Here is a 25,723-nt window from a genome sequence, read left to right as displayed (position 1 = left end):
GGGCCAGATGGAACTTTTGCCCAGGAGGCCTTCTGATTGGCTGAGCAGATTTTTTTTTAATGTTGCCTTGGAAACATCCGTCACCGCAGCACAAGGAACTTCACTAAGTGACTGAAGCTAAGCAGTGTTCATATGTAGGAAAATATTTTTAAACATTCTGTCCCTTTGAAAAGAACTCCCCGTAAACAGCCTCTGGCTGAAATGTTGAAGAGTTACCACTAGAGTGATGCATGACCTCCTTTGCTGACATTTTGTGGTTGCAAAGGGCAACAGCCATTTTGAGGCTACAGTCACCACCCTGTATCGAAATTGCAAAGGTTCCTGGCTGCAGGCTCAAAAAGGCTGGGGACCCCCGCCTGATGCTTGTTCTGGGTAAATGGCTGGGAACTGCTACTGAAGATGGAATTATTAATCACTCGGAGGAAAAAGCTTTACTGAATTGTCTGACTTCTGTAAAAAGTATCTTGTCTCACCAATCTACCGTACTTCTTGAGGCTATTGAACATGGGCAATAGTGATCAGGCAGACATTATAAACTTGGGTTTTCAAAAACCCTTTTGACTTCAGTCCCTTACCAAAACCTCCCGAATGAATGTCATGGATAAAGAGTGACAAGTCTTCTGCTTAAATTATAAGCAGTAGGAATGAATGGTCAGTTCTCGCAAAGGAAGCCAGGAAGTAGAATTGGTTCCACATGAGTCCATATTGAGGCTGGTGAAATTTAATTTGCTCATAAATATTCTGGAACCGAGTGAGCAGCAAAGCAGCCATGGTCCTCAAACTATTCAGTACAGAGAAAATCGAAGCAGTGAGGAGATTTTAAAAGATATCTTTAAACCAGATGAATGAATGGCAAACATGACACATGGAGCTAAGCGAAAGTGTAGGCTGATGTTCACTGAAGTGAAAAATCCCGTACTGATGGGGCTAAACTGGTGGTAACTGACCAGATCTTGGAGTCATGGGTAACTTGATGAAAAGGTCAACTCGGTGTCCATCAGTGGTGAAAAAGGCATATTCAGTACCATGGGCTCTTAGGAAAGGGGTAAAAATAAAACAGCCCTTGCACTACACTAAGAGAGCCAGCTTAGTGTCGTGGTTAAGGGGGGGCGGCTTCTAATCTGGCAATCCAGGTGTGATTCCCTGCTTCTCCTCCACATGCAGCCAACTGGGTGACTTTGGGCTCATCACAGCACTGATAGAGCTGTTCTGTCCGAGTAGTCCTGTAGAATGGCGATGGGCCGCGGACCACATGTGGTCCTTCGACTAATTGGAGGTGGGCCGCGAAGGACGCCTTCTCCCCCCCCCCGGCCCTTTACTTCACCCCCCCCCCGGCCCTTTACAACACACTTCGGGTGTCATTGTCTCCCATCACTCCCAGATGGGACTATCTCGTTGCAGAGAAACAAGCTCAGGGTTCCCATTGATTTGTCATGGTCAGGAGTTAAAATTTCCATGAAAATAAAATGTTCCTTATGTTCCTTGTTGTGGCGTGTCTGTATCTTATTTTGAAGGGATGTTTAAACATTACCATAGCGATCAGAGAGCGTTAGGGCAGTGGTTGAGAGTAGAGGAGTAAACTACCCCCCCCCACCGGGCCTCAGTAAAAGGCATTGAATGGTCCCGGTGAGTGGTCCCCGGCATTGAGTGGTCCCCGGTGACAAAAAGGTTGGGGACCACTGCTGTAGAACTCTCTCAGCCTCACTACCTCACAGGTTGTTTGTTGTGGGGAGAGGGAAGGGAAGGGAAGCCACTTTGAGACTCCTTCACGTAGAGAAAAGCGGCATATAAGAACCAACTCTTCTTCTTCAAAGCTGTTGTGTGGATGCATTTGGAATACTGTGTACAGTTGTTGTCAAAGAATCCCAGAAAGAATATTATAGCACAGAAAAAGACACAAACAAAAAAGGACAACCAAGGGATTTGGAGAGCTCTCTTCTCTATGGGAAAAGAGTTTTTTTAGCGTAGGATTGGCACTTAGAGAAAATAAATTTATACGGGGTGGGAGAACGTGAGCGAACTGTATGAAATTATGCATGGGATAGAGAAAGGTGACTTTTTCTCCCTCTCCCATAATACCAGAGCACTTGGCATTGGTTTTTGGAAGAAAGGCAAGAAGAAGAGTTATAAATAAGTAACTGTACATCAAGTATCACTTTAAAGAAGGAAGATGCAAGGGACTGGGTGGGAGGGATTTTTCCCTGCCCACCTTTCTCATCTGGACTGTGTTGGATCTGGCAAAGGAAAGGGATGCATTCCTCTGCCCTTATCTTTCGTCATGAATTGTGGAAAGTGTTTTGTGGGAATCCAGTTGGGGATGGGTGGCTTGTTTTTTCTCTGATCTTTCCGGTACATGGTTAACAATTCAATCAGCGGTTGTGACCTTATGGGTCGTGTTAATGTTTTGTTTTTTAATATCGGAGGTCTTAGCTTAAAACCGATTTGGATAAGTGATACAAATAATCCTTTCCTGTACGCAAAAGCCTTTAATGCATTCCTCTTGTTAGAAATAAATGGATGGTCTCTTCTCCCTCCCCCTCCCCCTTGAATTATTGTTCCTGATATCAATCTGCCATTTAAGAGAAAAATTGCAATATTGGACATGGCGGCCCCCGTAAATTAGAATTCCACTTGAACACTGCGAAGTGTTAAAGTTCTCCACCTTGCTCTTGCTACACAAATTATTGTTTGTACTCTGGCAATCTTGGAAAGCATTAGTTCCAAATTAAATATTGTGGATGTCATGGAAACATCTAATCATTACAAACCAGAGGTCTGTCCAAATTGCTGGTTGTCAAAGGGAAGTTTCTTTTTTCATCTGCATTTCACTTTCAATAAGTATAAATGAGCTGTGATTTATTTTTTCAAAAATATCATGCGAATTTGTGTTGCCATTCTCCTCACTAATTTTGTTTCTTCCAACAAAATTAGACAGTTTGCTGTACAGAATTGTTCTATGGTAGGTCTAGACCAGGGGTAGTCAAACTGAATTGTCGTCCATGGGCATCTGGAGGGCCGCAGCTTGACTACCCCTTGAGATGCATCGTTGAACCCTCCTAGATGAAGGCCCTTTCCCTTCCTTTAAAAAAAAAGTGATTGAAAGTGCACTGTGTAAAAATAAGACACACACACACAAACCATCGATGAAAAACAATGTACGTTGTGTGATGTTTTAAATTAGTGATGCCCTGAGAGCTCTGGACAAAAGTTAATGTTGTTGTTGATCCTCCCATATATTCTTCTCTCTGTTGGCAGAGTTCAAATAATCCCATTAAATAACATTCTAAAATCAGCTGGAAAACATTACTAAAATAAAGCTCCAATCTTGTAATGAAGCAGATTTTTTTTAATGCTCCTTTGTAGTTGAGATGGTGCATGTGAGCTTTTCCATGTATTGCTCTTTGCTGGTGTTATCTTTGGAAAGATGCTTTTTTCCATGGCTTATTGGTGTAATGGGCCCCTTAAATATATGCAGCTGTGATTTGTTAGTTTCCTGTTTGTTTATTTATTTGTAGTTATATTTGTTAACTGCCACTCTCGGATCCAGCCAGCTTGTGGCGTATTACACAGCATTTAAAAGCCCACATAAAAGCAATACCCACAACAAACCACTATCTAAAATCACTATCTATAGCAGTGGTCCGCAACCTTTTTAAGGCTGCGGACTGGCGGCGGTGGGGAGGGTGATCGCCCGGCCGCGCATGCGCATTTGCGCCATGCACAGCCATCTCAACCACCTTTCAGAGAAACACAAGATGTGAGACCAAGTGGTAGCTGGCAGGGTCCTGTGGATCCATAGATGGGGGCCAACCACTGCTTCCTGAAGCCCTTCGGGAAACTCTCCCAATGTCAAAAAGAGGTTAACAATATCTCTCAAGGGTCCTCCTACCTGGTGGTCACCCAATTTGAGTAACCACGACGGACAGGGAAACAGGTGGTAAGTGGTCGCCCTCACTGACCCCAGCAACTTGTCCACTTTGACTAAAGAGAGATGCCTAACGCCATCTAACAACATCCCCCACTACGTCAATGGAGCTCCCAGTTCACATTCTGTATAAATTCCTGCCACCCGCACAAACCTGCGGCCAGGATGGCTGCCTGGCGCGGCGTCTTACAGGCTCAGCTGAGCTTGGGGGTAGGATCTCCGCTCCCCGCCCCCCTTGGCCTGAAAAGGGTCAGCGAGGCTGAGAGACAGTGCGCCAGGCAGCCGTCCCAGGCACACTCACCCATGGGGAAAAAAGCCCTGTCATGGCCTCGGCAAGGCCGCACCAGGGCTTCTCGGCCTCCTGGTGAGTGGAGGAAGCCTCCTGGTGGCACTCTCCGGGGGACCAAAAAGCCCTGTTGCAGCCTCCATGAGGCCTCACCAGGGCTTTTCGGCCTACTGGTGAATGCGGGAGGGAACTCCATGACTTCCTCCCCCCAGAGCTGCACCACCCTCCGTCCTCGGTGGCCGGCAGGGGCATAGTGGCACCGATAGCATCAGAGTGCCCCTGGCCAGGTGGGTGGGGGCCCGCAGACTGGAAGTCCAGACAAGGGCCACCCTCCATGATCTTGCCCAAATATTAAACAGCTGAAAGCTGTTTGAAATTGTAAGTATCGATATCACTGTCATTTGGTTCAATTTCAGTTTCATGTTCTCTTAGGTGTGCATTTATTATATATAGTTAGCCAGTTAGGGGTTTTAGTCAATTGACTAAAGGATCAGGCAGAAAATTATTTTCAAGATATTTATTGAAAACAACTAAACAGATACCATTAATACACATAGCTTCCTTAAAAATCCTAAATTAGCTGTACACTATTGTTGTTTTTCTTAAAGTCAATTAAAAAGTTATATTTAATTTCACCAACATTTTTTATTTAAAATTCAATATTTATTTGTAATTTGTCTTGAAAAACTAACCTAACTTCTTCCACAGGTCACAAAACAGCAAAATTAAAGTTTTACTAAAAACAACATTATACTGAAAGGTTTTACTAAAGTTATACTATAAACAAAGAAACCTCAGAACAAGTTAACTTGATAAATCAAGAAAGAAAACAGCATTCTCAAATCTAAATACTAATTTAATTAAGAGTGCAAAAACAGTGTTTTAAAATCCAAATAATAATTTAATTAAGAGAGCAAAAGCTAAGAGATGTTCTTGACACAATTTCTTCCAAATCAAAACTAAGTTGCTTTGTCACTGAATTACTTTCAGCCCTTCTACTAAAATTTATGCTCACTAAATAGCTCTGACATCAATATGAAAAGAATTGAAGGTGATTCATACATTTTTAAGTACCTAATTCAGAAAAAAAGCTGTCTCCATCTGCTTTAGCCTATCCTCCGTTGTTTCTTATTATAGTGTTTAAAAGCACATGTCTGCACCTGGGTCTGCTTTCATGCAGATTTCAATAAACTCCTCTTTGCTTGTAACTTCCATTGCCATATATTCAATAATTTAAAACATCTTTGCTAGGCCAGAGTTCCATGCCACTATGGTCAGAGGCCCCCTACTTGTTATCTCTTCTGCACTGGTTTGCTATCTGCATTAGCCACAAGCTTCTGTGTTTGTTTTCAGTTTTTCTGAGTTCCCCCACCCAATTTCTAGCCTACCATTTTTCACTATTATCTCCCTGTCTCTTTCTCTGGGTGGTGTTTTGTTTTGTTGTTGCTGTTTTGTAGAGTAATCTGGCTGTGCCTTTTTCCTGGCCACCCCTGTCTTTATTTATCAGGCTGTTTATTTCTCCTCCAAGACCTTTCTCAAGATACCTCCTCTTGGTGATGAGCCAGTGTGCTTTGTGTAAGCACCACTGAGCCCCTGATTTAATAAGGGATCTGGGCTCTTCCCCTGATCAGACATCTGCCCTGTATTATAAGATGGTGAGGAACTGAACCAAAATTATTCTGACCTGAATCCCTGAATTTTTTTGTGCGATCATGTACATCTGGCAACTATACCATCTTCTGACAAATCTTGGAATCATAGAGTTGGAAGGTACCTCCAGGGTCATCTAGTCCAACCCCCTGCACAGTGCAGGAACTCACAACTACCTGCCCACCCACAGTGACCCCAATTTCATGCCCAAGTGATCTCTCCACCAAAAATCTGCAGAATGCAGCCTGGCCTGGAGGAAATTCACCTACCATCCCACAGTGGTGATCATCCTGTATCCTGGTTCTGTCTTCTGTTGTGTTTGCTACCCCTCCCAGTTTAGTATCATCAGCAAATTTAAGAAGCACCCCCTCTGTTCCTTCATCCAAATCATTTATGAATATGTTGAACATGGATCATATGTCCATGATTCATGGACACAAGGATCATAGATGATTTCCTTGTTATATTCAGGGTTAGCTCCTATACATAAAAGGATATTATATACTCTGGCTACTATGGACCTTAGTCAAGTCCAGATAAAATCAATTGAGGCTTCTGATGTTTCAAAAGCAGACCCTGGTCAAGGTAAGCACTTTCAGTGTCCAGTGAGTGTCATGTAGGAGCCAACCTTCATCCAGACTACACTGCTGGTCACAGATATCTTTCCGACATCTGCTGCCCAGTCATTTGTAATTGTGTTTCTTTGTAATGATTTCCCCCCTTCTAGTTTAAGAGTTGTGATTTCTTTGATATGGGTAATGGATATGAAAACTGTGCTGCCAACAACAGTTTTTTCTTCCCAGGGTTCTAATGAAGCATACATTCTTTTTTTTTTTGCCGAGAGGAATGTTGCACTGAGATTATTGTAATGCACTGATCTCAGAGCACAACTCCTTTTGTTGGCATAGAGCGCCTTCTCTGTATCTTCTTCTTTCCTCTGCTGGAGGATTTTGCTGACCAGTGAAATAAATTGCCAAGGACAATCTGAGCGGGGACAGGGAGTGACAAGTATCTTTAAAAAATCCCTTACTGTAGCTTGACTGATAAATGTGCGCATTATGGATGTTTAGCTTGATGATATATTTGTCCCCATAAAACTCTGTTTAATGCAGCGACTGGTGATCCCTTCCAAGATTTTTTTAAAGCAATTTAATGTTGTGACATTAATGTGGAAGTGAGCTGTCTGCTTTGCCGTGAAATTGGGAATGAAGATGTGAAGCTGAATGAGATTAGGATATATTGCTGTTAAGCAACGTGAACCTTGAGGACTGAATGAGCTGCAGGTTTACCTAAATAGCACTTAATCAGAAGGATAATTTCCTTAGCTGGCTACATGCCTCCCCCCCTTATGAAAAACTATACTATTTGCATAGACCTTCAGAAGCTTTATCACGCACCTTCTTTGAATCAAATATTCTGTCATCCTCATAGTATTCTTTATAAGCTGCTGTGCTAGAGGAAGACATAATATTGGCTTCCTCACAACTTTTAGTGAGCATTAATGCCTTGCTCCTGATGCTTGAATAGCCTAGCCATTCTCAACAGGGCTCTATGCCCTCCCTGGGGGGGCCCTGGAATGTTTGAAGGGGGCCATAGATCGAAAAATGAGAGCCCAAATGGTTTAGGAGGGGCCCAGGGCCTATTTTGCACACAATAGATAATGCACTTTCAATGTACTTTAGAAGTAGATTATCCTGTTCTGCACAGGAAAATCCAGCTGCCAAAGCACCTTGAAAGTGCATTATCCTATGCGTGTGGAATGGATCCTGGTAACTGAATTAAAATAGCCTTTTTGTCGCATATGATATAATTAATTGCTATAAAGTTTGACCTCATGTACTTAACAAAGTCAGTATGTTCCATTAGGATGGTGGACAGATCTCATGCAGGTTGATGTAGGCCCCAAAGCAGTTTGGGCATTTTAAGCACCACCATCCATTAAAAATATAAAGGATTGCTTTAATGATCATAGGGAAATAATGACGTACATGGAGGCAACACATTGTGTGTGTGGAAGGGGAGTTAGCAGTGTAAACCTAAACAAAGTTATCTCCTCCTAAGAGCATTGACTTCAGTGGACGTAGAATGATGCCACTCTGCTTAGGATTGTCCTCTGAGTTTCATACCACCGCACGAGCCCCTGAAGGATTAAGGTTTTTTAAAGCCATATAGAGATTGACATTAGTTTTGTAAAGGTAGTAGTAGAAATTAGATGAAACATTCGTCAGTCTAGTTGGCAGTCTGTGCCCATGAATAATCATGTAACTTAAATTGCCATGAGTCACAAGAATATTATCTTGTCACCAAATAAATAGAAGTGGAAGTGAAAATAGCACCTCTTGGAATCACTTTCATTAAAACATTTAAAAATGCAGTACAAAGAGCTCATGGCTCACCCATGTGACCTACAGGTTTGTGAACCTCCAACACTTGGAGTGTCCCCCTCCCCTTGTGTGTTAAGAGCATACACTCATGTATTTGGCTAAATTAGGAACCGTTGTCTATGCCAAGATCCAGAATTTGGTGGTAGCACTTCACTCTGGGAATAGGGAGGTTCCCAGACATAAAGTAACCTGAAAATAGAATCAAAGTCTAAATATTTAGAAAAATAGATCAAGAAAAGCAGAAGCACTCAGAGAGCTGCAGGCTTGCGTGTACAGGCAAGTGCACACAGATATAATAAACTCTAGACTTCTTGAAAGCACACAATTAAGAGGGACAAACAAAAAACATTCAAACCTGTCCAAACTGATGAGATCCCGGGTAGAAAGCGAAGAAGGAAGAAAGCAGGGCAGGGACTGAGGAAGGCTCCAAATCTCTGAGAGTCCTGTGGTCAAGCTACATGGGAACAGTGGTGAGGAAGCTCACAGGAATGGCTGCTGCAAAGTTCTGGGCTTTGAGAGGCATGTTTATACTGTAAAATTGTTGGGAGGTGAGCAGGAAGTGGGCTTCAAAGCTGGGATTGGTTTTGGAACACAGAGGTCATACTGGCCTATTTGATTCTGACTCTCAACAAGGAAAATTATAGATGCAAAAGTGACACTTCAAAGGCTTGGGGCAAGTGGCTGGAATAAACTGGTCACTTGCTGGTCAAGACGGTGGACCAAAAAACAGATGCAAACTGATCCTGGGGGCAATAATAGGTTTAAGACAGAGACAGTTGCCAACTCATTCTTTCCTTGTACTGAGGGTGTGTTATCACAGCTAATCATTGAGAAATCATCTGCATTTTTGATTCGGGAAGTGTGAAAAACTATTTCAGCTGTTTCCCTTTTGTTATGCTAGGAAGTGCCTTGTCGCCTGAGTGGAATCTTAGACCTATTGCCTGTTGTCATGCTGGGAAATGCCCTCAGAATTTTGCTGGACCCGCCCACCTTAATTTACTGAGCGGAGGGAATTCCTTTCTCAATTTCAATATGCTCTGTTACCGTCAGAGTTAGAGCATCTGTTCTGCATGTATAAAATTTCAGTCCCATCCCAACATTTCCATTTTAATCCCAGCTCAATCGTGGCGTTTCAAGCTAAAAGAGCAAGGCGGGAGGTGATGTGAAAGACCTCTACCTGGGATGCTGGAGAGTTGATGCCAACCAAAGCGGTCAGAAGTGAACTTGATAGGTCAATAGTCTGACTTACTAGAAGGCAGCTTTGAGTATTAGTAATGGAAACATCAACAAAATGGTTATTGAATTAGAAAATAGCTCTCCGGCTTCAGAAGATGGCATAACTGTTGGAAGAGCAGATTTTGTTGCCGTTGAAAGCTGCTTGTTTGGTGTAGTGGTTAAGAAGTGTGGACTTCTAATCTGGCAAGCTGGGTTCGATTCTGCGCTCCCCCACATGCAGCCAGCTGGGTGACCTTGGGCTCCCCACAGCATTGATAAAACTGTTCTGACTGAGCAGTGATATCAGGGCTCTCTCAGCCTCACCCACCTCACAAGGTGTCTGTTGTGGGGAGAGGAAAGGGAAGGCAACTGTAAGCCGCTTTGAGTCTCCTTTGGGTAGAGAAAAGCGGCATATAAGAACCAACTCTTCTTCTTCTGTGTTGATGTTCACAGGTTGCTTGTTTACATGTTTAGTGAAATCTATAAAGAGAATTAATCATCTGTGTCAGATTTTTTCTTATGGGTCAAGCCCTGCCCTGGGTACTTCAAAAGGGGTGGGTATAAATGCAGTATTGTTTATATTTTTCTAAAGTCTTTCAGAGGCGCTCCTCTGTGCTCCAAAATTGGTCATTCCCTAAAAGAAAGCCTTCGATGATCAGCATTGTCAATAGATTGCTTTTGTTGTCCTAAATGTAATGACTCATGTAGCTTTTGAAGCTATTGATTAAAAGTAGGCTGCTTTTAAGTGTTGCATGCCACCTCTTCATATATTGAAAAAAAATGAATAGGATAAATAAGAGGTACTAGGAATTGAGAGGCAGAGAAGTTATAATGTGAAAATTTGAACTTTGGTTGGAACAAAAGGTTTGCTTCTGCTTTGGATCCATCCCCATAATTTACCCATAATTGTCCCACTTGAACAATCAGTTCCATTTCTACTTTTTAGATGTCTTTCTTCCTTACTCTATGTTAATAAAAACGCTTGTTAAGAGTGGATGAAAATAGAGGCTGCCCAGGAGGGGTTTAAGGATTTGCGGGGCCCATAGCTTCAGAGCCTGTTTAAGCCAGTTTACCTAGTAAATTACAATTTTAATGGGAGCGGTGAGAGTGGGGTCAGATGGGGCTCCCCACAGTGGAAAGAGGGGTCAACCTGAGTGTCCTTAAAGAGGGGAAAGGTGTGTGCAGCGGCAGCAGCCTCCTTCCCTCTCTCTGGCCTCACCTCACTTCCCGCGCGCCTCTCCCTCGAGCCTCCCACACACCTGCGCGCCTTTTGTGCGCCTGCATGGCGTTGGCTCCAGCTGGCCGGCCGCTGCTGGGACATTTGAGGACCCGGACGGGACCCGGGGCGAAGACCAGGGAAGCGGGTGTGTCCTGGGATTTTCGGGATGGATGGGCAGCTTAACCTTGGGCCAGTCACACTTCCTTTCAGAACTCTCTCAGCCTCACCTATTTCACAAGTGGGCCTTGGGGGGGAGAGGACGGGTTAACTACTTTGAGACTCCTTTGGGTAGGGAAAAGCAGAGTGTAAAAACCAACTCTTCTTCTTCAAGTTGCAGATAATACTGAATTGGGGAGGATTGATCTCAATACCCTTGCACATTGATCTCAAGCAATAATATACTTCCGCAGCATTATATACTGGAAAGGTATAATGGGGCATTGGATAGCATTACTGACAAAGGGTTAGGTGGGATCTTCTGCCATGATGTACATTGTGACATTTGGCAGAGCTGGGTGGCTTCCACACAAAGGAGTTCCACATTTCAGCCACCCAACTGGTGTGTGGTTTTCTCAGGTTTCCACATGATTTTGCCCCATATTTGTGCACAGACCGGCCTGTTCCTTCCACACAAAACACCTGTTTTATTTTAAACCTGTGAAAAATGGAGTGTTTCCTGGGCAGGACTCTGTCGACATGAGCAATTTTTTTGTATCCGAAGGGGAAACAGCACAAATGTGTAAACTAGGTGAAAAACTAGTCAATCTGTCAATTACTCTCTTAATTTGTTGATAACCCCAAGGGACAAGTCCCTGGCAACACTTAGTATAACGGAACGAAAGTGTGAGCAGTGGCTCACAAAAGGTCACATACACCCTGCCAACATTTTTGTTATTCTCTAAGGCAGGGGTAGTCAAACTGCGGCCCTCCAGATGTCCATGGACTACAATTCCCAGGAGCCCCCTGCCAGCGTTCACAAACATGGCTATGCATCTTGACTGAACAGAATAGAATCACCTGCTTTTTAGATGGGGGAGGGAGATGGTCAGAGGCTCCGCATATATATGGCGGTTGTTCTACGGTTATTGCTGTTAGGATTGTTTTAAGGTTGTTAAATACTTGGCATTATTCCTATTCAATGGTACTTGGGCTAAGAATCACCATAGCTCAGCCTGCCCTTTAGGGAGTGAGGTCACCAGCGGTGTCTGTAAATACTTGCAAGGCTTTTTAAAAAGGTCTTGTGTTATTTCCATGCAGTGCAGTGTTATCCTCGTGTTGTGGATGTGGATGTGCTGAGGACTGAACTTGAGGTCCGAGGCAGGATCCAACCAGATGCGAAATCAGACAATGTGCTGTGAGGTTCCCTGCTGCAGGAACCAGTCCCTTTAAATCTGTTTCTGTTGGCTGCAGAGGAGAGGACACACAGTAATGGGTTTAAACTTCAAGTACAACGATATAGGCTAGATATCAGGAAAAAATTTTCACAGTCAGAGTAGTTCAGCAGTGGAATAGGCTGCCTAAGGAGGTGGTGAGCTCCCCCTCACTGGCAGTCTTCAAGCAAAGGTTGGATAGACACTTTTCTTGGATGCTTTAGGGTGCTTAGGGCTGATCCTGCGTAGAGCAGGGGGTTGGACTAGATGGCCTGTATGGCCCCTTCCAACTCTATGATTCTATGATTCTATGATTCTAAATCAATCAAGCAGATCTGAGCCATTTGGGCTCAGCCACAGGAGACTCTTTTGTCTGTAGCATGTATGTAAGTAAGGTTTTTTTTTTGGGGGGGGGGTAGTCTTGTTGTGGTTTGCTTCAATATGTACTCATTGCTGAGATCACCAATAAAGAGCGGTTTGTTTGCCAAGTAACCTGCCGTTCTTCCTATGAACCCACATGTTTTACACCTTGCTCCTAAAAATAAAACAAACGAACAAATAAACAAAAAAACAGGATGGATGGAGATTCCTGAGGGTCATATGAGAACATGCGAGGGCTGGGTTATTTTTAGTGAATGTTGGGTGTGAAAGGGAAACCACTGCTGAAAATGAAGAGGAAAAAGATCACCCTGAGCTGTCTGGAATCACTGTTTTGATGGCAATTTCACCCAGAATCGTGTCAGCAACCAATTTGCATAGAAAATCACCCTGGTGTAGGTACAGCCATGGATTTTTTGAAAACCTTCTGTTTAGGCATGAATGTCTAGCTCTGAAAGTCTCAGAAATACATTTGACTCCAGCTGCAGGCAGCTGAGTTGTGTGGGAGCAAATAACCTGCAATGAAAGAAATGCTAAGATTTAAATGGAAAAAGAGCTCAAGGGCACTCATCTGTGGGCCCTGGAGAAAATCACCCTGGTGCAGGAACAGCCATGCATTTTTTAAAATCTTCTGTTTAAGAGTGAATGTCTAGCCCCGAGAGTCTCAGAAATACATTTGACTCCAGCTGCAGGCAGATGGGTTGTGTGGGAGCAAACCTGCAGTGAAAAATGGCAAAATCATCTCATGTGATGAGGGATGGAAGTTGTGGCCTAGGATCACTGTAGGGTTAGTCCATAAACACCTAGTTTCTTTAAATGAAACCAAATCTTCTGGGCCAGATGAATTGCATCCAAGGGTACTAAAAGAACTTGCAGATGTAATTTCTTAGCCTCTGTCCCATTATTTTTGACAATTATTGGAGAACAAGTGAAGTGCCAGAAGACTGAAGGCAGGCAAATGTTGTCCCCATCTTCAAGAAGGGGAAAAAGGAGGACCCGGGTAACTGCCCACCTCTTAGCTTGACAACTGTAGTTGGCAAAATTTTAGAATAAATCATCAACGAGTCGGTCCTTGAGCAGCAGATGGCTGTAATTACTAAGAGTCAGCATGGCTTTCACAAGAACAAGTCATAACAGACTAACCTTATCTCTTTTTTCGAGAAAGTTACTACCTTGCTAGCTCAGGGCAATGTTGTGGACATTGTTTACCTTGATTTCAGTAAGGCTTTTGATAAGGTTCCGCATAATATTCTTATTGACAAGTTGGTAAAATGCAGTATGGATCCTATTACTGTTAGATGGATCGAGAACTGGTTGACAGATTGCACCCAAAGGATACTTGTAAATGGTTCATCATCTTCTTGGAGAGGAATGACGAGTGGAGTGCCTCAGGAATCTGTCCTGGGCCCTTTGTTATTCAACATATATTCATAAATTATTTGGTTGAAGGAATAGAGGGAGGGCTTCTTAAATTTGGAGATGATACTAAACTGGGAGGGGTAGCAAACACACCAGAATACTGAATCAGGATACAGGATGATCTTGATAGGCTGGGAAACTGGACTCAAATGAATTTTAATAGTGAAAAATGTAAAGTTTTAAAATCCTGTTGCCACACAAAAGAGCATTTTCCATCAGCAAGGAGCATTTTGCAGCAGTAGGATGTAATTTGATACTCTAAATCAGGGGTGGGCAAACTGTGGCCCTCCAGATGTCCATTGACTACAATTCCCATGAGCCCCTGCCAGCGAGCAGGGCATTGTAGTCCATGGACATCTGGAGGGCCACAGTTTGCTCACCCCTGCTCTAGAGCAGTGGTCCCCCAACCCCTGGTCCAGGGACCGGGACCAATCTGTAGATCAGTCAGTACTGGGCCGTGGCTCCTCCTCGTCCTCCTTCCTTGGCTGTTGCCTCAGGGCTGCCCTGCCACTCTGCCACTGGCTCACCTTTGGTGCTCTCCCGCCAGGGTTCCACCTCGGTGTGGCACTGCACAGTTGCTGCTGGCAGCACCCCCCAGCAGGCGGCGGGAAGTCAGGGGCACCGGCGGGAAAGCAAGTGGAGCAGGGGCTCAGGCAGCGGCAACATCCCTCGGCAAAAGACTACCCCCCCCCGGGCCTCAGTAAAATTGTCAAGCGTTGACTGGTCCCCGGTGATAAAACGGTTGGGGACCCCTGCTCTAGAGGCTTGTTTGAGCTGTGGAAATTAACAAAAGAGAATTGGAAACTTGGTCATACCCAGAACGATGCAGCTGTATTTGTGTGGTGTACTAGAGGTTGAAAGCCCAAGCAAAAGGGCAGGAGCAGACATGTAAAGCAAACAATGGCATAATGAACACATACGCCGAGCTCAAACAGAGTTGTGCTCTATGCTTCAGTGAATGAGTGAGTGGCTGAACTGCATACAATTGAACTCGTTTATTGTATAGTCTTTCAATGATAACACTTTAAAAGTAGGGTTGGGCATTTAACATCAAAAACACAATGTGTTCACTTGACTAGTCAAATATTTACCAAATATTTTTTAATTAAAATATTCTCATTAGAACAAAAAAGAGATAATTAAACCTCAGGAAGTTTGATAGCTGTGCACACTACAAAAACAAATAAGCTAATTTGTCGTTGTGAAAAAACGAAAATTGCTTTCAGAAATGGGGGTATTTACAGTATCAAGGAAGGTGATTTACTTATACAGTTCTTTTCGTAGAACTCAAAGGTCCGGTCTGTAGTTTGTTTGTTTAATTACAATAAAAATAAAGCCTATTTAAAGTATTTGTTTTTTTTTAAGTCAGTTTTGCTTGAAAGGTAAGCTGCCACTTGCAAAGTGATTCTTATGCTTCATGGGCTGTTCAACAATATAGCACCACGATCAAATTGTGAGTGGTCAGTTGACTGGTCAATTAGCAATATTGGTCAGTTCATCAAAATGCCAGCCCTGTTGAAAAACTTGCTTTGTTTCTTTCTTCTTTTCTTTTCTTTTGTCCATTGGCTATAGGAAGCCAGTCCTCCAGAGCGGCATTTGAAATTCTTCACATTACAAAATGACTCTTCGAAACACCATGTCACTTTCAGTTATTTGGATGGTTTTAACTCTAGAATTAAGCCTTCAGAATTCTAAAATTCCTTGAAGATCTCTTTGATTAACCTTTGGAGTCAGTTCATTCATAACCAAATGTAAACAACCAAAGTATTTGAGGAACACTCCAGAACCATTTGGACAAATTGTGATACTGCCATAGGCTTCAATGGGATCCTTAAAGATCAAAGGCAAGCTAGATAAGCCCAAAATAATATTTAAAATGTGAAAAAATATAGTCCTGTTAGAGCCAGCTTGTTGTAGTGGTTAGGAGTGTGGGCTTCTAATCTGGCGAGCCGGGTTCGATTCTGCACTCCCCCACATGCAGCCAGCTGGGTGACTTTGGACTCGCCACACCACTGATAAAGCTGTTCTGACCGAGCAGTAATATCAGGGCTCTCTCAGCCTCACCCACCTCACAGGGTGTCTGTTGTGGGGAGAGGAAAGGGAAGGCGACTGTAAGCCGCTTTGAGCCTCCTTTGGGTAGAGAAAAGCGGTATATAAGAACCAACTCTTCTTCTAAATATGCCTTGTGTTTTGATTGTAATGGGATTATTACAATGTACTATAAAATGGAGTTTAGCTTGACTCCAAAATAATATTTGACCAGTCATATAGTTTGTGATTTTTTAAAAATCATTTATTTAAAAGTGAGGAGCTTGTATAGCAGGAAATGTTTGCATTCTAAAACAATGAAGGGGGTTAACAATAGACCTTTTGTCTAATTCTTGTCCATTTATTTTGCTGCGTACTATGTCAGTTGAGCCACAGTTTCCAATCTCAGTGTGCCTTTAAGATTTTATCGCACTTGTACAAGGCGCCTGATTACAATAGGCAGATTAAATGTTACATGTGCTTGTGTCTCTGAAGGACTGAACTAATAGTTTCCTGTATCATTTCATGCTTCCGTCAAAGAAACAGGCATGGTGCCCACTACAAATTAATCTGCGAGAACGACAACAAAATCTATAGCTGGGAGGAGATGACTGGAATCCTTTACTGATTTGTGGTTATGCTTTTAACCTGTCCTTTCCACTCTCTTCCAACAAGATTAAAACCTCTACTAATCTTCCTCAGTAAAGGAAGAAAAATATATATGCTAGGATATTCTACATACAGATTGTGTGTTTGTCCCTCTTTTTATCGTTCTCATTTGTGAGTCATTATTGGGAAAGTGATCACAAATGTGGGATTGGATCCATATCACATGCTGGCAGAATGGATCCCCATGACCTCTGTCGACCCTGCCTCCCACCCCCCCCCCACACACACACACACACCACCTGCCAATCTTCTTCTGAGCTTCAGGGAATGCTCAGGAATAGTGGGATGAGTTGTAGAATGGGAGGCGACAGCTTGAGCAGGAAATCTATGGAGCACATCTTCTTTGCCCAATCAGAGACATTTTCCACCTTTGGGTCTAAACTGTGGTTGGTATTTTTGAGCAAAGTGTATAGATATGGTGATGAATACTTAAAGCTGGGTCAACTTTGCAATCAGTGATGTGCAGCAGACAGAATGTATTCTATTGGTAACAGCATTATAGAGGATGGTAGTTCTTTCGTGTTTCCATGTACTTGGGGTGTACAATGTGGACTGATTTTATTTTATCACTAGCAAGAAAGCCCATCGCAAGCAGGAATGTAATGGACGCTAGGACCCAGGGGACACCAGAGGTGCAAATCTCTCTGTGTGTCTCTCTCCCTCCCTCTCCCTGCATATCTCATGTGCCTCCCAGCAGAAGGCATAGCAGGTAATTAGGGTTCGTTCTTAGGAGGGAAGCAGGACTGGTATGCAGTTTGGGGCAGCTCTCTCTGTCTCTCTCTCTCTCCCTCCATCGCAGCAGGGGCGGCTCTCTCTGTGTCTCTCTCTGCCTCCCTCGCAGCAGGAGCGATAGGAGGGAATGAGGCCTTGTGTTTGGTGTGGCGGGGCTCTGTGTGTCTGTCTCTGGCGTGTCTGTGAAGAACGTGGCTAGTGTCCAGGGAGGGCGGGAGCTGTAGGGGCAGGGCCAATCATGGTGCCCTGATTGGCCCTATTCCAACTTGGACAGCTTGACACGTCCCCCCCCCCAAGCTGTTTCACAAATATATAGAGGAACCATGGATAAGGATTGCTTTTGTATAACCCAGCATCCAGGATACGTATCTGTCCAGCTGCTGTTTGAAGACTGTCAGTGAGGAGGAGCTCACTATCTTCTTCTCACTATCTTGCGATTTTGATATGATGATATGATGGTTTTCTCCTGGCATTCCCTCCCACCTCTCCTCAATTCCCACGGTACTTGCTGAGTTTTCTCATTTTTCCTTTTGGCCTGGTCTGTTTGTTGTAGTGTTTGGGAGTATTTTGGAGCGATTAGCTATCACTGTGGCTATATTCTAAAGCTTAAATAAAATGTATTGATGGTTTAGCTGCAGTTGCAGGCTGAAACAGAATTATCTGACTCCTTTAAAGACACACTTTTTGTAAGCATGTTTAGCCCACTTGAAGCACATTCTGCTTATTCAGAAAGATAAACAGAATGGGAAATGTCATCTCTATGGGGATTTTCTCAGCTTGTTCTGTGTGCAAAGAAGCATTCAGGTAGTAATTAATTTGGACTTATATTTACAGCGGTAAATAATGTTGCTTTACAGTTGTGGTTCTGACTGTTTGTAGTTCTGTTTGCTGTCTGAAAGAGGTCAATTCTGTTTCCTGTAACTGGAAATAGAGGGAATCCTCAGTGGGCTCATGCGGTCTTGTGCTTCCAGTTCCTAAAGCTTGAAGGAATTTTAAAAGTTTGTCTTTCCTACATTTAGTAAGCACTTTCCTCTTTACATTATGTTTTGAAGATTTGTCCTTCCTCTTGCTTCAAAGGGTTACTTAACAATTGATTTTTGCCTAACACATAATTGAAAATTGCATTTTCATGTGCCAAGCTAGACATTATATTTTGTGGAGGGGGGGGGGAGTTCACGTATAGTTGTGCGCACCACATTTAAAGTGTGGGTGGGTTTGGGTTGATTGGTTCCTTATGAACAAAAGCAGGACATGAGACTAAGGGGCACCTTGTCTCCCTACCTCTTCTTCCCCTCCTGTGGTATTTGGTGCATCCTGTCACTTTGAGGACTTTTTTTTTTTTTTTTTTATAATGATTTTTTTTATTTTCATAAAGATAGAAATATAGTCATCATTTGAGAATATACGACCCCACATTGACTCCACAGTGATATAAACTTTTGCCCAAAACTCTAAGAGCCATGAGTCTAAGAGCCATCCACATTTCCACTACATTAAAAAAAAAAAAAAAAGCCTGTTTAGATATACAAAAGAAAAGTTATAATTAATCAACTTACTTGAGAGATCGTAGACCTCACATTAACTGCTTGATACAATCTGAGAGCTATCCTAGCAGATATTTCTAGGTTTGAGTTAGATGCTTAACATTAAACATTTCTTATAGCACAGTATTAGTTTTGGCCCTGTATCAATACCCTGATAAAGGGAGAGGAAAGTAGGGCTTTGCCTTAAAGATGTACAAAGAAAAAAAATTACAAAAGGATTTCATAATTTCTCCTTATCCTTAATACAGATACATCTACAAACCATTTATACTTGGCCCATTCTAAGAGCCATCCTGACAGGTATAAGTTGAGAGCTTTGCATTTTCTACAGATCAATATGAGCTTTGGCCCTATAACAATACACCAATAAAAAAAATAATAAGAGGGGAAAGCCCCATTTTATATTTCCAACGCTAACGATTATATTACCTATATGCCTACTAAGAAAAAGAAACAAGAGAGAAAAAAGGCACTGCTTCCCCTTTTTCATAAAAATAGCAATATAGGATACAGTATATGTTGTTAATACAGAGAATAATAAGATTTCCAGGTTTAGATTAAATGCTTAACATTAAACATAGAACAATATAAGCTTTCAGTCTTCTATAGCTTCTCCTTATCCTTGGTTCTAATACATCTACAAAACAATTTTTGCTTGACCCATTCTAAGAACCATCCTCAGTGTAGGCTTTAGTCCTAGGACAATTCACTAATAGAAGAAAGAAAAAATAAGGGGGGAGAACCCCATTTTACATTTTCAGCACTAATGATTATATTACCTATATGCCTATAAAAGAAAAGAGACAAAAAAAAAAACAAGAGCGAAAGAGACACTGCTTCCCCTTTTTCATAAAAATGGAAATATAGAATACGGTATAACATTAAACATAAAACAATATGAGCTTTCGGTCTTCTTAAGGGGGTCTCATCTCGAGGCTTGCTACATCTTGTCGTTCCCGTAAAATTATATTCTGTCCCATTGGCCTTTGGCGTAGAAAGTGCAGTTGTACTCTTTCCCGCAAAATATGCATCGATAAATCTTGAGGCCGTTGCACCTCCTGGACTCCAGTATCAATACAATTTTTTCCCCAGAGAGACCCTTTAAATCGGTTACTTTCACTGCAGATCCATATTTCTTTTGATTGATTTTTGTACACTCTTGCTTTGAGATGGCTGTATGTCTTTTTAAAAAGGGTGTCCTTATCTGGGCTGCAGAACTCCGGCATCCCATTTTCCGTCTCCAGAATTTCAGATTTCTCTTCTACTGTTGGTTTTCCACCTTGTTTAGAGCTGTCATCAGCCACTGTTATTGATCCATTATTCCTGTTAAAGACGTCTTCCTTGGCATCTTGGATCTCCTTGAAGATATGAATTTCAGATTTCTCTTCTGCTGTTGGTTTTCCACCTTGTTTAAAGCTGTCATCAGTCACTGTTATTGATCCATCATTCCTATTGAAGACTTCTTCCTTGCCATCTTGGATCTCCTTGGAGATATTTTTGATCAATCCATCTAAGAATACTTTGTAATCTTGGGTTTGTATCTCTATTAGATGAGCCAATCTTTTTAACATAGACATGATTTTGACTTTAAAAAAAACCGGCCCCAAACAATTTTACAAGTGGCCAGTAGAGGTCCTCTGTTTTATCCTCTAATGTTCCGGCACAGGCATGTGACGTATTGAAGCCGGTTAAGGCAGGGATTCTCGTACTGGCACAAAGTTCTCGTGAGATTTTCACATTCACTGCTCTTATCTCTATCTCCGAAAACCAAAACAATTGCAATAAGAGCTTTTGCCAATTAATTCGAGTTGATTTGAATCCTTCTTCTGCTTAGTTAGGAGAATTAGCCTGCCTCTTAACGAGGTGGCTTCAGGCAGAGCAGAGTAAGAGGAGGGGGGAAACAAAGGGCTTTGATGCAGGAAGAGAGACGGAGAAAAAAAAAGCGAGAGATACTTGCAGTAAATGATGTTTTGGAACTCAGCCGAAGTCCTCCCCTCAGTTCAAAGCGTTCATTTGTGGTAAATCATCATGTAGGGTTGAAGCAGATACTTTAAGATTAAAGAAAGAAAAGAAAGTCCGAGGTAGAAAATGGCAGTCGTCCTCTGGACCTGGAACGCTGACAGCCTATAATCCAGGGAGATATACTCCCTAAAGGATTGGAGACGGCCCCAAGAACTTCCTGGGTAGAAAGGTGAGGTGAGGTTTGCGTACCCCTCCTCTTTTCTGCCAATTGCTTGCACAATTGACCCCTGTCAGGCTTCAGAGATAGCAGAGCAGATGCCCTGCCACCCTCTCAGGACGACATCTTTAGCCACACCCATCACTTTGAGGACTTTTTGATCTTAGCTAGGCTGTATGGAAAGATGAAAGCACCAAAGTACAGCAGGGTAAGCAGAGGAAAGGGCAGTGTTTAGCTCCCCTTACTTGTACAATGTTTATATAATGTATATCATTTAGGAGAGGGTGTTGGCCATCAAGGTGCAGTTGACCTAAACCAGTTCCGCAGGGCCTGAAAAATGCAGCTATTCCGACAGGCTTATGGTGGTCATGGCCAGAAATAACTTGAAGAAGAAGAAGAAGAAGAGTTGGTTCTTATATGCCGCTTTTCTCTACCCGAAGGAATCTCAAAGCGGCTTACAGTCACCTTCCCTTTCCTCTCCCCACAACAGACACCCTGTGAGGTAGGTGAGGCTGAGAGAGCCCTGATATCACTGAAGAAGGGTTGGTTCTTATATGCCGCTTTTCCCTACCCGAAGGAGGCTCAAAGCGGCTTACAGTTGTCTTCCCTTTCCTCTCCCCACTGAGTTTTCAAAGCAAGAGACATTCAGAGTTGGCTTGTCGTTGCCTTCCTCTGCAGGGGGCAGCCTCTGGTTCTCCTTTGGCAGTGTCCCATCCAAATGCAAGTGGATACTATTGGTAGAAATAAAAAAATCTGTGCCATGTTTAGTTTGGTCTGATACTTGCACAGGTACACCATTCAAGTCTTCCTGTGTTGAAGTAGACATTGTGTATATTAGCAAATGTTAAAGGGGAAAGTATGCTTTTCTCCAAAGGTCTTTGATAGCCCTCCTTAGGGAACTAACGTGATCTTTAGTTCTGCACCTAGATATGGAACAGTTGTGTGGGCGCATCTGATAACCTTAGATAAAACTGTGTGCACATGTGCAGTAACAGTGGTGCCATCCATTCCTGTTCTGGTTAAAATGAGATTGAGCACATAACTATGACTTATACAGAGTCAGACCGTTTCTGTGGCATAGTCAGAATGGTCTCCTATAATCGGCATCAATTCCACGAGCTCTTTCCCATCCCCTATGGCCTGATCATTCTGAGGTATTGGCCACTGAACCTGGGACTTCCTGAATGCAAATGCTCTTCCAGTGAGCCATGGCCCCACCTCCAAGATTATCCCAGAAAATCAAGTATTGGCTTTCTAAATTTCAGAACTGCCACAGCATTTTAATTTACAGAATTCTGGGTTTACAACATATGATTTTTGTACCTTTCACAAGCAATTGTATTGGAGCACATTTTCATGCACTGACTCACACATGGCTCAGGTTTGAGTCACATTGAGACCACTGGGTAGATTGAGATTAATTGCTTAGGTGTCCTACTACTCCAGATTGTAGAATATCCCAGGTCAGAGATCCAAGCCACAATGTTGAGACCAAGGCATAGTCAAGTTGACTTGCAGGAAGCTGTAGCTTGTCTTAAACTAATGATTTTACAGCTGCCAGCAATGTGCACACAATTTTTATTCACTTTGAAATGGCTGGCTTATAAAAAGCTTCTCACCTTGTTGTTTGCAGGAAAGAGAATTTTTTTGCAGACCACCAGGCTGGGATGTTTTAAGAAAGCTGGTTCTCTTTCCCCATCTCTTTCTCCCTGTGTGCTCAAGTCATCTTAGTGGAATGATTGGTGTGTTTGTGGGTAGAAATGCTAGCAGGAGCCCTAATGCCAGCACCTTTCTCCCTGTTCCTGAAACTGCTGACTCACATGACATCATTTTAAAAACCAAAGGGAGACTGCAGCGGAAGATGCATTAGACAGCTGGAAATTTCTCCTTCCACTTACAGCTTTGCCTCTCTGAAAGTACTATCTTTGTTTCCCCCTAGGCCCCCCATGATGCTCTTGACAACCAAGTTGCTCATAAGTGGGACAATACATTGGACAACAGCGTGTTTACAGTCAAGAATAATGTGCCTGCCAAGAAAAAATAAACATGTTCTCTCAGACTTCAGGAACGTACAGTGTTCCTGCAGCCCTTTTAAAAACAAGCATAGTGGCCAATGCACCTTGGTTTGTAAAAGCACTTGGGTGAATGTATTTATTTTATTTATTGTTTATTTATTTTATTTATTAAACTTTTATACTGCCGTTCCCTAAGGTTCATGGCGGTTTACAAGATAATAATTGCAATAAAATCCATAATTAAAACCACTAAAAACAATCCACACTATCAACGTTATCAACGTTAGGCAACAGGCAAGCACTAACTAACCCCACTAACCCCCCCCCGCCCAAACCGCCCCATGTTAGCCAAGGGACATCAGGTTGCTAATACTGTAGTACTGTAATATGGCAGTGAGGCAATCAGATCATTCAACTGAACACAGGGAGCCCAGATCTAATGTCGGGACCGCCCGCCCTGGCCTCAACCATATGCCTGGCGGAAGAGCTCCGTCTTGCAGGCCCTGCGGAAAGCTGACAAATCCCGCAGGGCCTATAGCTCTTCCGGGAGCTCATTCCACCAGGCTGAAAAGCCCTGGCCCGGGTCAAGGCCAGGCAAACATCCTGAGGGCCCAGAACCTCCAGTAGGTTTGCACCCGCAGAGCGAAGCAATGAGGAACTCATTGCTATTCCATGTTAAGCTTCATCTCAGGTTGCCATTGCTTGTTAAGGTTCTCTGATGAAGGCATCCCTAGACTAATGTAGTCCCATTTTCACTAAGCTAGAAATTATAAACCGGGCTTAACAATATATAAATGGGGCTCCTTAATCTGTTTTAAGGCATAGGACTGTGGTTCATTAATTTTATTAAGGACAGGATCACATGAGTAATTCTTAGGAATTTTACAGTTTCATGAACACTTTTAAGCTGAAAGAAGCTCCTGAATTCTTCACAGCCTTGTTCCTCTCCACAGACCAGAGGTCTCTGCTACCCTGTCCTGCCCTTTATCCTACCATCTGTCTTTCCTCTTCTGTGAGCCAGAATTTGCCTAGGCTTACAATCCATCTTTCTTGGAACCTGAGGACCACAGGCATTCTTCCTCGCTCAGAATGGATGGATTGCGCACAAACCCAACCATTCTGGAGCTCCGAGAAGGCCCAGACCAATCTCTAGCCTGATCAGTGTGGATTTGTAGTGCGTCCTGGGGCACCTGCCTTGCACGGTTGCTGTAAGATTTGTGACGGCCATCACCTCTTTCTGCTTCTCTCTTTCCTGCCCTTTTTGCAGGCTCTGATTCTCCACCAGCTCGGAAGGTACAGCTTGGCTGAGAAGATCCTGAGGGATGCAGTCCAGGTGAATTCAACAGCGCATGAGGTCTGGAATGGCCTGGGGGTGGTTCTGCAGGCTCAGGGCAATGACGATGCAGCCACAGAGTGCTTCCTGACAGCGCTGGAGCTCGAAGCCAGCAGCCCCGTGGTCCCTTTTACCATCATCCCCCGGGTCCTCTGAAAGGCTCGCCTGGCAAACCCATGACTCATCGCGCTCCCGCTGATTGTGAGGATGTTAGCAAGCGTTCGGCGTTAAAGCTGTCCTCCGGGCTCCAAGGGACAGATCTTCAGGCTGAGAGGTCACCCGATCAAGCAGGCAAAGCCGTTTGCTGCTGCGGGGATTCTGACGTACGGACGTTGCGGCATGCTTAATGTTCGCATGAAGAAAAATGACTAACTGCAAGGAAGAAGAAAAAATACACACAGCAAACCACCACTTGTGTCTCGCCTACATCTTTGCCCCCTCGTAGTTTTAAGACCTGATGCTATTGTTCAAATGGGTATTGTGCCATATTTTGTTAGGTGACATCTGAGTGTTATGTAAAACTCTAAATAGAATTGAACACCAAATGTTAGAGTCATAGAACTCAAGTTAAAATTCAGTGGCACAGCAGCCTATTTTTAGCCAAGCCTGTCAAAGACCTGTTCTCTTCTCGTTGCTGAACCTCTCTGGGCCCAAAATAAGAAATTAAAAAAAAAAATGTGAAATTTGCTGTTTCCATCTCTACTGTAGTCCAGCAAATGAACTGAAAGATTTATGGTTTTAGTTGTTTATAACTGTGACGTGTAGCTAGTTATTGACTTTATTTAGAAGAAAGATGTGAACAAGAATATTTATATTTTACCAATGTATGCCTGTTGGGAAAAAAAAGGAAAGAAAATATTAGTTATTTAAGTTTAACTTTTTTATGTGAATTCAGAGTTTATTTATCAATGGAAATATGTAAAAAGATGCTTCAGATGGAATATTTACTGACATTCCTTATGCATTATACACCCACTTGGCTCAATGAGAAGATTATGTTAATAATAAAATGATTTTTGAATTGATGTGGTGCCTGCCTCCTCCTTGGACGCAGGATTGACCAGAAGTGGTATCTCAGCTGCTGACAGGGCTACCATGTGGACCTGACTAATTTTGAATGCCTGTTATTTAACTTAGTGTTCAGAAGAACATCTTCATCCTCATCAGTTGGTCTTCTACATCAATTCCCAGCTTGTGTTGTCTGTCCCTGGGATCTTCAGCCAGGCAGCCAGGGAGGGAAAAGGCAGGAAAGCATACTATGTGATCACTGGCGGCCAGGCTTCTTCATGTGTCCAGTGATTCCCAGAGGCCAGAAAGCCAACAAGCTTCACTTGGCTTTCGGTTTTCAGCAGGAAATGAAATGAGAGGCAAAGAAAT

At 43.0% G+C, this 25,723-nt stretch overlaps 1 protein-coding gene across 5 annotated transcripts in view; it reads left to right on the top strand.

Annotated features, from left to right (window-relative positions):
* Window positions 1–25,371, top strand: part of TTC7B (tetratricopeptide repeat domain 7B) — a 149,513-nt gene extending 124,142 nt beyond the window's left edge. For all 5 annotated transcript variants that reach the window (XM_077323483.1, XM_077323479.1, XM_077323480.1 and 2 more), the window contains one exon: window positions 24,281–25,371. In XM_077323483.1, the coding sequence (XP_077179598.1) occupies window positions 24,281–24,502 (222 nt within the window). In that variant the 3' untranslated portion in view covers window positions 24,503–25,371. The remainder of the gene's footprint in view (window positions 1–24,280) is intronic.
* Window positions 25,372–25,723: the final 352 nt, after the last annotated feature.

This window comes from Paroedura picta, chromosome 2 (genome assembly GCF_049243985.1).
Source record: "Paroedura picta isolate Pp20150507F chromosome 2, Ppicta_v3.0, whole genome shotgun sequence".
Lineage (NCBI taxonomy): Eukaryota > Metazoa > Chordata > Lepidosauria > Squamata > Gekkonidae > Paroedura > Paroedura picta.
This window is presented reverse-complemented; position numbering and strand designations above follow the sequence as displayed.